Source organism: Canis aureus, chromosome 10 (genome assembly GCF_053574225.1).
Source record: "Canis aureus isolate CA01 chromosome 10, VMU_Caureus_v.1.0, whole genome shotgun sequence".
Classification (NCBI taxonomy): domain Eukaryota; kingdom Metazoa; phylum Chordata; class Mammalia; order Carnivora; family Canidae; genus Canis; species Canis aureus.
The window spans coordinates 22,406,641-22,418,475 of NC_135620.1; the positions used below are offsets into that span (position 1 = coordinate 22,406,641).

The following is an 11,835-nucleotide window of genomic DNA, read 5'->3' on the forward strand; positions in this document are numbered from 1 at the left end:
GGGCAAAATTATCTAACACAAAGCCTATTTTACAATGAATGGTTAAACATATCATGTAATTTATTACATACTATCCTTTTTTAAAAAAAAGATTTTATTTATTTATTCATGAGAAATAGAGAGGGGAAGAGGTAGAGGTACAGGCAGAGGGAGAAGCAGGCTCCATGCAAAGAGCCCAATGTGGCACTCAATCCCAGGTCTCCAGGATCATGCCCTGGGCAGAAGGTGGCGCTAAACCGCAGAGCCACCCAGGTTGCCCACATTCTATCTTTAAAATAAAAAACAGTATGGTTGTATGAGTACAGAATGGTTTTAAGTATATCTGTCAATTACCCTTGTGATTGTGTGGTTGACTGCGAGATACAGCCATCATTGCTCAGCATCACAAGACAGCATTGTATCACATATTGATAAGCTGAGAAAAGGTCAAAATTGAAATTTTGAAGTGTGGTTTCTACTGAACGTGTATCATTTTCACACCATCATAAAGTCAAAAAATCATAAGTTAAACCACTGTAAGCTGGACACCATCTATAGAAATCATACAATTGCCTACCTCATGGAATTAAATTAGAAATCAGTAACAGAAAGATAGCTGAAAAGTCCCAAGACGTGGAGATTAAAAAAAAAAAAATCTAAATAACACATGAGTCAAAGAAGTAACCTCAAGGGAAATTAAATAATTTTTTGAACTAAAATAAAAATGCAACTTATCAAAATTTGTAGGATGTGGTGAAAGTAGTGTTTAAAGGGAAATTTTACAGCATTAAATGCATATATTAGAAAAGAAGAAAGATAAAAAGTCAAACATCCAAGTTTCTACTTTGGGAAACTAGAAAAAGAAGAGCAAATTAAATTCAAAGTAAGCGGAAGAAAAGAAATAATGAGAACTAGAGTAGAAATAAATGAAATTAAAGATGGGAAAGTCAATAGAGAAAATCAATAAAACCAAAACCTGTTTCTCTGAAAAGATCAATAAAGTCAATAATCATCTAGCCAGGCTAACTAAGAGAAAAAAGAGAGGACATTAATTAGCAATAACATAAGTGAAAGAAGGATATTACTACAGGTCCCGTGGACATTAAAAGGATAATAAAGCAATATAATGAACAATTCTTTGCCCATAAATTTAATGACCTAAATGAAATGGACCAATTTCTTCAAAGATCAATCTGCCAAAACTCACACAAGAAGAAGAGGAAATGTGAATAGGTTATATCTATTAAAGAAACTTAGTGGGACACCTGGGTGGCTCAGCGGTTTAGCGTCTGCCTTCGGCTCAGAGCATGATCCTGGAATCCTGGGATCAAGTCCCACATCGGGCTCCTTGCATGGAGCCTGCTTCTCCCTCTGCCTGTGTCTCTGTTGGAATTCTTAGCTAATGAAATAAGACAAAAAAGAAATAAAAGGTATACAGATTAGGAAGGGAGAAGTAAAACTGTCTTTGTTCAAAGATGACATGATCATCTAAGAACAAAATCCAAAAGAATCAATTTTAAAAATCTGGAACTAAAAAGTGATTATAGTAGTGTTGCAGGATACGAGGCTACACAAAAGCTGATCATTTTCCTGTATACTAGTAATAAACAAGGAGTATTTGAAATTCAAAACATAACACTATTTACATTAGCACCCCCCAAATGGCATGTATATATATGTATGTAATCTAACAAATATGTGCAATATCTATATAAGGGAAACTATGAAATCCTTTTTTTTTAATATTTATTTATTTACTTATTTGACAGGGAGAGAGAGAGAGAGAGAACACAAATAGGGGTAGCAGCAGGCAGAGGGAGACGGAGAACTAGGCTACCCACTGAGCAGGAAGACTGATGTGAGGCTTGATGCCAGGACCCTGGGATCATGACCTGAGCTGAAGGCAAATGCTTAAACCATTGAGCCATGCAGGTGCCCCAAAACTACAAAATCCTGGTGAAAGAAATCAAAGAATTAAATAAATGGAGAGATAGTCTAAGTTTGTGGACAGGAAAACTCAATATTGTCAGGATATCAGTTCTTCTCCACTTAATTTATAGATTCAATGCAATCCCAATCAAAATCCAAACACGTTATTTTGTAGATACCAAGAAAGTGATTCTGAAGTTTACATGGAGAGGCAGAAGACCTAGAATAGACAACACAATATTGAAGGAGAGGAACAAAGTTGGAGAACTGATACTACTCAGTGTCAAAACTTACTATTAAGCTATGGTAATCAGGACAGCATGCATTGGGAAAAGACTAGACAAATAGGTCAAAGGAAGAGAATAAAGAGCCCAGAAACAGACCCCCATAAATAGAGTTAGCTGATCTTTGACAAAGGAGCAGAGGTAATTAATTCACTGGAGCAAAGATAATCTTCAATGAATGGTACTAAAACTCGACATTCACATGCAAAAAAAAAAAAATAGACATAGACCTTACACATCTCACAAAAATGAACTCAAAATGGATCCCAGTCCTAATATAAAACACAACTATCAAACTTCTAGAAGATAATGGAAGAGATGATGTATATGACTTTGGGTTTGATGACTCTTTATGTGTAACACCAGAGCCAAAATCCATAAAAGAAAGAAATGAGAAGCTGGGGCACCTGGGTGGCTCAGTCGGTTAAGTGTCTGGTTCTTAATTTTGACTCAAGTCATGATCTCAGGATTGTGAGATGGAGCCCCACGTTGACTGACAGGAACTCTCATTTGTCGCCGTTGCAAAATAGTACAGCCACTTTGGAAGACACTCAAAACTCAACATACTCCTACCATCTGATCCAGTAACCACATTTCCTTGGTATTTATGCAAAAGAATAGAAAATTTATGCCCACACAAAAACCTGCACACAATGCTTACAGTAGCCTTATTCATAATTGCCAAAACTTGGAAGCAACCAAGGTATCCTTCAGTAGGTGAATGGGTCAATGAACTTGGTACATCCAGATAACAGAATATTATTCAGCACTAAAAAGAAGTGAGTCATCAAGCCAAGAACAGACATGAAGGAACTTAAATACATATTACTGAATGTAAGAAGCCAATCTGAAAAGGCTAACCATTGTATGCTTCCAACTATATGACATTTTGGAAAGGCAAGACTATGGAAACAGTAAAAAGATGAGTGGTGCCAGGGGTTGGGAGGGAAGGAAGGATGGAAAGGTGGAGCACAGGGAATTTTGAAGGCAATGAAACTACTCCATATGATATTATAACAGTGGATACACACCATTACACATTCATTAAAACTCAGGATGTACATCACCAAGAGTCAACGCTGAAGTAAACTATGGATTCTGGGTGATAATGATGTGTCATTGGAGACTTATCAGAAGTAAAAATGTACCACTTTGGCAGAGAATATGGTAAATTGGGGAGGCTGTGTATGTGAGGAGCCAGGGGTATATGGTAACTCTGGGCTTTCTGCTCAATTTTGCTGTGAATCTAGTAAAAATATTTTTTAAAGATTTTATTTATTTATTTATTCATGAGAGACACACAGAGAGAGGCAGAGAGATAGAGGGAGAAGCAGGCTCCTCGCAGGGAGCCTCATGCGGAATTCGATCTCCAGACCAGGATCACACCCTGAGCCAAAGGCACTCAACCTCTGAGCCACCTAGGCGTCCCTAAAAAAAAATATATATCTTTAAAAAAACAATGACTTTACATAAATATTTTAAAATAAAATAAGGGGATCCCTGGGTGGCGCAGCGGTTTGGCGCCTGCCTTTGGCCCAGAGCGCGATCCTGGAGACCCGGGATCGAGTCCCACGTCGGGCTCCTGGTGCGTGGAGCCTGCTTCTCCCTCTGCCTATGTCTCTGCCTCTCTCTCTCTTTCTGTGTGACTATCATAAATAAATAAAAATTTAAAAATTTAAAATAAAATAAGATAATAGAGGTTTTAATTTTTTCTCAGGAAAGAAAATTGCCCAAAACTTAATGACATGTTTTCAGTTTAAAAGGGCCCACTGTGCATCTGATATGATAGATGAAAACAAATTTACCCTGGGGCACCTGGGTGGCTCAGATGGTTAACTGTCTGCCTTCAGCCCAGGTCGGGATCTCTGGGTCCTGGGATCAAGTTCTGCATCAGGCTCCCTGCTCAGTGGGCCATCTGCTTCTTCTCCCTCAGGCTCTCCTCCTGCTCATGCTCTGTCTTTCTCTCTGTATCTCTCTGTCTCAAATGAATTAATAAAATCTTAAAAAAAAAAAAAAAAGACCCTGAAGTATATCACTGTAACATTTGGAGCGTGGGAGCCCAGAAAATGTCCTACAAATTTCCAGAGAGACAGTTAGAAAGATATGCATTCAAATGCTTGAGGATTTCTGAACAGCAGTATTGGGAGACAGGACGCAAAATCAAAGGCATTAAAACTTCTGAAAGAAAATTATTTCCTGCCTGAAATTCTGTGTTTGTTAGGATGTGTTTCCCCAAGAAAGAGGAAGACCTGGCATGCAAAGTCAGAGGGTTGCACAGGAGAGGGGTGAAGGGAAGTCCCAGGGCAGGGGTGACAGCAGACCTCAGGATGACAGCCTTCACAGGTTGTCAGAGGGCGCTGTCCAGTCAGTCAGGGCAGGTCAGCAGGCTCCGGGCCAACTTTCTAGGGAAGATGAGATTGTGAGAATAACTCATTTACCCAAAAATACTGAGAAGAGAGTTATCTAAGTGGCCAGGAATTTAAGGTCAAATCACAGAGGAACAGAGAAAACGAAGCAAATAGAAAAACCTATTCTTGACTCCAGAGGAAAGAAGCTTTGAGGGGGAAATAAAAGTAATCGCAGTAAACTACTTGTTCCAGCTTTGGATATATTGGTATTATTATTTTTTAAAGATTGTATTTATTTATTTTCTTTTTTTTAAGATTTTATTTATTCATTCATGATAGACACAGAGGGAGAAAGAGGCAGAGACACAGGCAGAGGGAGAAGCAGGCTCGATGCAGGGAGCCCAACGCGGGACCCGATCCCAGGACTCCAGGATAGCGCCCTGGGCCAAAGGTAGGCGCCAAACCCCTGTGCCACCCAGGGATCCCAGATTGTATTTATTTATTCATGAGAGACAGAGAGAGAGAGAAGCAGAGACACAGGCAGAGGGAGAAGCAGGCTCCATGCAGGGGAGCCCGACGCAGGACCTGATCCCCTGTCTCCAGGATCATGCCCGGAGCCAAAAGCAAGATGCTCAACCGCTGAGCCACCCAGGGATCCCTATATTGGTATTATTATGCAAATGACGAACTAGCCTTGTGACTGACCCAAATTGTGATCTGTACTAATGGGATGAGAAAAGGGGAAGGAAGCAAATGGAAGAACAACAGCAAGGAGGAAAGAGAATTAAACATTCATCATAGACCACAGGAAATGCCTACACCTGAAAGATCAAATTTAGAAAGGAGGAGCTAAATACCAAAAGGAACAGTTCAAATCATGGTTCCTCTGGAGAAGAGGCTAATGGGGTAGGTAGGGGAGGGGGATGGCTGGCCTGTCAACAACTGGAGGCTCTGAGATTTTATCTAACTTGCATGGTAACAAGCTAAGAAGTTCATGGGTGCTGGCAGAAGACACAAGGCCCTGAGAACAGACACAGAAGCGCTCTTTTGCCCTCTGAACCCCACTTCTCGCAGCGTGGTGCCACGGAAGCCACGGCCCCTAGGACCCGGGGGGTTGCACTGCGGAAAAACAAGCCTGAGCTTAGGGAAGCCGAAGTCTCAGGACGGCTAGGAGGTCGGCCTGCGTTTGTGGGTGAGGAAGACGCCCTGTGTCCAAGGCTGTTTCTTGTACGAACATCTTTCAAAAGATACTGAGGAACAAAGGACCCCTTGGCGCCTCGCTCACGAGTCCTGCAGGAGTGCAAAGGACCCACGGGGAGCTCATACCCCAAACTCGTTTTTGATTATTTTAAACCACACACACATAGAACCTTCATAAAAATAAAAACTTCTAAGTGAGATATGTTAAATCATTAAGACTCGCCTACTAGCTTTACCCCGTACTCCCAGCGACTGGGGATCCCTTCCTTCGCGTGGAGAACAGCGTGGGCGGCAACTGGGAAAAGACGCTCCGCGGGCGGGCGGGCGGGTGGGCGGGTGGACGCGCCGCCGCCTCCGCTCCCGGGGCCCCGCCTCCCGGCCCGAGCCGCCCGCCGCGGGGACCGGCGCCACGCCCGGGGGACAGACGCGTGCGCGGGCCGGAGCAGCGCGGCCGTAGTGCGCGGTGACACGGTGACCCGGGGCGGGAGCGGAGCCGCCCCAAAGTCAAGAGACACCCAGAGAGACGCAGGACGGAGCCAGCGGGGCTCGTCTCGGGGTGGAAGCCGGGATGGGCCCCCGCGCCCCGGTGGACGGCGCGGGCCGCTGCCCTTGGCCAAGGCGGGCGGGTGCGGGCGCTGCGCGTGGGGCGCTGGACCCGCGGGGCAGGGGCCGGCCCGCCTCCCCGCTCCCTCGCCCGGCCCGGACCTGCGCGCGGCGGGGGCGGCGGGGGCGGCGGCGCGTGGCGGCTCCGCGGGTGGGCTCTGCGCTCACGCCCTCGGCGGGTCGCGGCGGAGGAGGGCGCGGATCCCGCTTATCAGCCCCGTCTGCCGTTGCATGAGGCCCGGCCCTATCTCCGCGGGGCATCGCGGCCACCGCCCGCAGAGCCCGGGACATCTACATCCCACCTACGGTTCCATCCTACGGTTCCCTGCTCCTGCCCTCAACACAGAGCCTCCCGCTACAGAGGAGGAAACGGGCCCACGGCCCACACCCAGACGTGTCTGTCGTACAGCCAAGTGACAGCACACCAGGCACTGGAGGAGGGGGCCGGCAGGGGCAGGGGCTGGCTTCGGGGCGTCAGGGCCTACAGCCGGCCTCGAGCTTGGGGTCTGGCGAGCAGAGAAGGTGGGCAAGGTGGGCAGCCTCGCAGCAGGAGCCGGAGCATCACTGGGGAGCCCCTGTGAGGAGGTTGAGCCTCACTGAGAGTAGGACAAAGGGAGCCTGAGCAAGCAGAGAAGGGGCCTGGAGGGGTAGACACTGGTTTAGGGGAGGAAGTGGCTGAGGGAGACAGCCTGACATCAGTACTCAACAGGCAAATGATGCGGTCTCTGTTGCAGGGGTTTCTGGAGGACTTCCAGAGAAGGGAGGGAGAAGCAGGAAAGTGGCTGTATGCCAGGGTCTCTGCAGGGGTGGGCTGCTCAGTGGGGTCCCTGAAGCGGGGCAGGCCCAGCAGCTTCCCTCCACAGCCTTCAGTCTGCACAAACCTGGGTCCCCCAGCGGGGAAGGCTTTGTCCCACAGATACTGGTGGGAACACTTACATTTTCCTACCTGGGCTAAGGCTGGGTCCCACTTCCTGCCAACCTGGCCCATTAAGGGTTTCGCATCAGGATGGGCCCAGGCTGAAAAAGCCTGAGTTGGGCACTCAATGTTTACACTGCCTATGCTCAAAGTTACCATCAAAGCCACTTTAAAGAGAAAAGGTCCCAGAAGGATCCCAGAATCTGACTGGATCTTTCTGTGGAGACCTGTGAATCTAAACTTTTATAATCCTTCCCACAGTAGGGCCAACAGGGAATCGTGGATGAAAAAGAATGAACTTCCCTCTTTTCTTTTTATCTTTTTTTTATCTTTTTTTTTTTTTTTTTAAGATCTTACTTATTCATGAGACACAGAGAGAGAGAGGCAGAGACACAGACAGAGGGAGAGGCAGGCTCCCTGCAGGGAGCCCGATGTGGGACTTGATCCCAGGACCCCGGGATCAGGACCTGAGCCAAAGGCAGGCGCTCAACCACTGAGCCACCCAGGTGTCCCCTTTTTATCCTGTTTGAGTTTGTATCCAAATCAAGTATTAGAGACCGGTTCATTGAAAAAATAAAACCCCGAAATTCCCACATCTGGTAGACTGTAGTCAGAGCACGGTTTGCTGAGAGCCTCTGGTGACCCAAAACGGTCTGTGGACAGGGCTGGGCACTCAAGGTGGTTACCAATCAAAATTGCTGCAGTTCCGGCTGGCTTGGCTGACATCAGGCTGCACTCAGGGCTCTCTTACCTACTCCTGGAGCAAGCCCATCCATATCTTGGAAAGCGCTCCAGACCCCTCTCAATGATAAGTCCACAAGAAATCAAACTCTTTCCTTTATGCGACGCTGGATTTTCCACAAAGTAAAATCAAGATGAGTAAAGATGTGGTTTCTAGATAGTACCCGACAAAGCGGAGACCAGGGTGGGAGGCGTCATCATTTGGCCTATAAAAGCTGCCACAAGAGGCCAAGGCCACAAGCCACTCAGCTTAGGCCAGCCTACGACCTGCCTGCTCCTCTCTCGCTCCTCCTGCATTGGCTCTGGGCTCCATGGCGCTCTGGTTGACTGTGGTCATTGCTCTCACCTGCCTCGGTGGCCTTGCCTCCCCGAGCCCTGTGACTCCCTCCCCAACCCTCAAGGAGCTCATTGAGGAGCTGGTCAACATCACCCAGAATCAGGTGAGTACCTTCTGCAGGTCCTAGGTCTGAGGGCGCTGGAGTGGGTGACTCTTAGGCAGGGTGTTGGTCATGGTTCAGGCCATGAAGGCTAGGCCCTGTCTTGAGAAGCCCCTTGGACCAGGATGGGCCCCACCATGAGGGAGAAGAGCCAGGTTAGGGGGATGGGGGGCAACAGTTTGGGTGGACCCATAAAGGGGTTTGGTGGAGCCCCCAGGGACTACCTGACCACCCCCCCCCCCCCCCCCCCCCCCCCCCCGGCCCTGCCTGCAGTGGCCAGCTCCTACACATTCGTTCAAGAAGAGGAAAGCAGAGAGGGGCTAGCACATCCCCTGGGACTATTTAGCATTTGCCAGCGGGATTTGAATGGAATAATGGGGCCATTATTCACAGCATTTTGGTTAAATCCATTCTTATGGAAGTATTCACTGGTAGTCAGCTCCTGTCCCCAGTGCTGATGGCTCACACTTTCTGAGCAATGACTGTGTGCCAAGCCTAGTGCTGGGTGCTTTTCCATCTCATTTCACCACTGCCAACCACCTCAAAAGGCAGGTATAATGACCCTCTTTGACTGACGAAGCTTCATTAAAGTTGACAAAAGCCAGATTCATGCCAGGCCTGGCTGACACCCAGTGCCCATGCTTCAAACTGCAGTGTCTCCCAATTCAGAGGACAGGGTTCTGTACGCCAGCCCTCACTGCCTCCCATCTGAGGCGGCCACTGCTCCCCACTCACCCGACACTGTCCTGACTCTTCCCTGTGGCTGTCCTACTGACCAGCCAGATGTTCTCTGTCTTGCAGCCCTGGCTACAGAAAGCTTCACACAAGGCTTGTTGCTTACTGGCTGTGTCACTCAAATGTTTCTCTCTCAGCCCCAAGACCCTGTACAATAGGTCTCCCCTACTATGTGGAGCAGGAACTGATGCTCAGGAACACTGGGGGTGGGGGGGCAGGCCTACCTCCGTGCCACACCGGGGATGCCTGTGGGGTGGAGCCCCTGGAGACCTGGCCTGGGCTCACCATCGTCTTGCCCCCGCAGGCATCCCTCTGCAACGGCAGCATGGTGTGGAGCGTCAACCTGACCGCCGGCATGGTAAGGCCCCCGGGGCCGCGAGGAGGGACGTAGCAGAGGCTGTAGGTTTTGTGCTTGTCTTCTCTGAGCCTCACGCACACGGCTCCCCGGGAGCCGAGCGAGCTTCACGAGATACCCACAAACCAGAGCCCTCACAATCTGGACCCCTGCCACTACCAAAGCCACCTCCGTCAGGGCTCTCAAACCCCACCTCCTGTGAGGTCCATGCAGACCAGTGAAGGTGCCGCCTGAGCCACACGGCTGGGGGCACCCAGCAGGGCCTGACATCCCGTGTTCTCTCCGCAGTACTGCGCAGCTCTAGAATCTCTGATCAATGTCTCCGACTGCAGTGCCATCCAAAGGACCCAGAGGATGCTGAAAGCACTGTGCTCTCAAAAGCCCGCGGCAGGGGTAAGGCCCTCTGTCCTGTAGCCCCAACCTTGCATCCACTGGGGCCAGCCCTGGGTGCTCCCTGGGGGCTCCAAGGGAACCTGGCTGAGCATCGGGAAGGCAAGCGTCCACCCTGGGGGTGGGGCCACTGTGGCAGCAGGAACATGCCCTTTGGGATTTCCAGGACCTGAGCTTGAGGGCTCCTGACTCCTACCTGAGCTTCAGTTTCCACATCTGTGAAATACGGGTAATGACAGTACCCACCTCATGGGGGCTTTTGTGAGGATTCAGTAAGCCAGTTCCTGGAAAGCCCCTGGCAGATGCCGGTCCTCTCTGCTCTGGTGTCACACCGGCACGCTGATCTCTTTGTCCCGCAGCAGATTTCCAGTGAACGCAGCCGAGACACCAAAATTGAAGTGATCCAGTTGGTGAAAAACCTGCTCACCTATGTAAGGGGAGTTTATCGCCATGGAAATTTCAGATGAAGCATGAAAACTTAGCATCCTTATCTGTAGACCCAGACCTGACCACTTAAGTTCCAGATTCATTTTTCTTTCCGATGTCACAAATTTCTTAGGGGGGGGGGGGAAGAACCATTTCCTCAGCTGGGACCTCAGCCTGCACCGCCTGCCTCCATGGAGCTGAGCCCAGCCACCCCTGCCTTGGTGCATGGGGCCCAGCCGGGTGGCCCTCCTCCGTCTGCACTTCATCAACGCTGAGGGAAAGCACTGCATCCCATGACTGTCCCCTCCTCAGAGCAAAGTGCAGCATTACAGTGGAGGCAGATATGTGTGGGAGGGGGTCTTGCTGTACCTGGGAGTGGCACAGACATGTTTCTTCTTAGCCTTATTTATTATTGTGTGTTATTTAAACAAGTGTGTTTGTTTGTGCTGGGGACAGGGAGTGGCTTGGAGCTGGGGGCCCAGTGACTCGGGTTTAGAGAGTCCCTGGGAATAAGCACTGTGTGTAAAATTCTGCTACCTCACTGGGATCCTGGGGCCGACACAGGGGACAGGAGAAAGGGTCAGAGATGCTGCTCTTGTCTGCCACTCAGCAGCTGGCCCTCAGCCAAGCAGTAATTTATTGTTTTTCCTTGTATTTAAAGTTAAGAAATAAAATATGTTATCAAAGAGTTAATAATATATAGAAGAGTAGCCTAAAAGGCTGCATTTGGTGTGTGTGGCCAGGCCGGGGCGGGTGGGGGGGAGGGTGTTGTCACTGAATGTGCTCTTTCACTGACTTTGTCAAACTGGAAGCCAGAAATAAAGATGGTGACAAGAGACCTAATGATGTCTGTCTTTTACTTTGGCCTGTGGGGACCCTGGCCTCGGTTCCTAAGACTCTGAGGAGCTCTCCGGGAAGTGGGGCAGGTGGAGGAGGTGGCCTAGGGAGGAGTGCAGGGGGATTGAGGGAGACGACCTGGGATGAAGGAAGTAAGCAGGCCCCCAGGGGTGGGCCAGCTTGTGTCTGACACCACCCACACACCCTCCAGTGTCTCCCTCAGAATCTCTCTGATTCTCAGGTTAGAGAAGGTAGCATGCCTGAGGTCACATACCTGGTAAGGAGCGAAACCAGGATTAGAACCCAGAACTCACTCCAATTCCAAAACCCACACACTTAGCCACTTTGCCTTCCTTTGTCCAAATGCTATCTGGCCTAAAAGGATGAGTATTTTTTTAAGTAGGCTCCATGCCCAGCATAGAGCCCAACATGGGGCTTGAACTCACAACTCCGAGATCAACGTCTCAGCTGAGAAATTAGAGATGAAAAAAAAAAAAAAAAAAGAAATTAGAGATGGATGTTTAACTGACTGAGCCACCCAGGTGTCCCATAACTTATATAACATTGACATCAACCTGTTTGGGCACCTCCCCTGGTAGGAAGCTCACAAATTCCATTTTCTTTTAAAAGGTTTTATGTATTTATTCATGAAAGG

General features: G+C 48.8%; 1 protein-coding gene across 1 annotated transcript; it reads left to right on the top strand.

Moving 5' to 3' along the window:
• Positions 1-6,535: 6,535 nt before the first annotated feature.
• Positions 6,536-11,036, top strand: IL13 (interleukin 13). The gene is made up of 4 exons (XM_077911628.1): positions 6,536-8,440; positions 9,477-9,530; positions 9,816-9,920; positions 10,277-11,036. The coding sequence occupies exons 1-4, from the start codon at positions 8,312-8,314 to the stop codon at positions 10,382-10,384; spliced, it is 396 nt and encodes a 131-aa protein (XP_077767754.1). The 5' UTR covers positions 6,536-8,311; the 3' UTR covers positions 10,385-11,036.
• Positions 11,037-11,835: the final 799 nt, after the last annotated feature.

Bases quoted from the DNA above. Each gene is read 5' to 3' on its own strand.
- IL13 (XM_077911628.1), top strand. From the start codon at position 8,312: ATGGCGCTCTGGTTGACTGTGGTCATTGCTCTCACCTGCCTCGGTGGC. The intron at 9,531-9,815 runs GTAAGGCCCCCG...TTCTCTCCGCAG, and splicing joins TCAACCTGACCGCCGGCATG to TACTGCGCAGCTCTAGAATC. The intron at 9,921-10,276 runs GTAAGGCCCTCT...TTTGTCCCGCAG, and splicing joins CTCAAAAGCCCGCGGCAGGG to CAGATTTCCAGTGAACGCAG.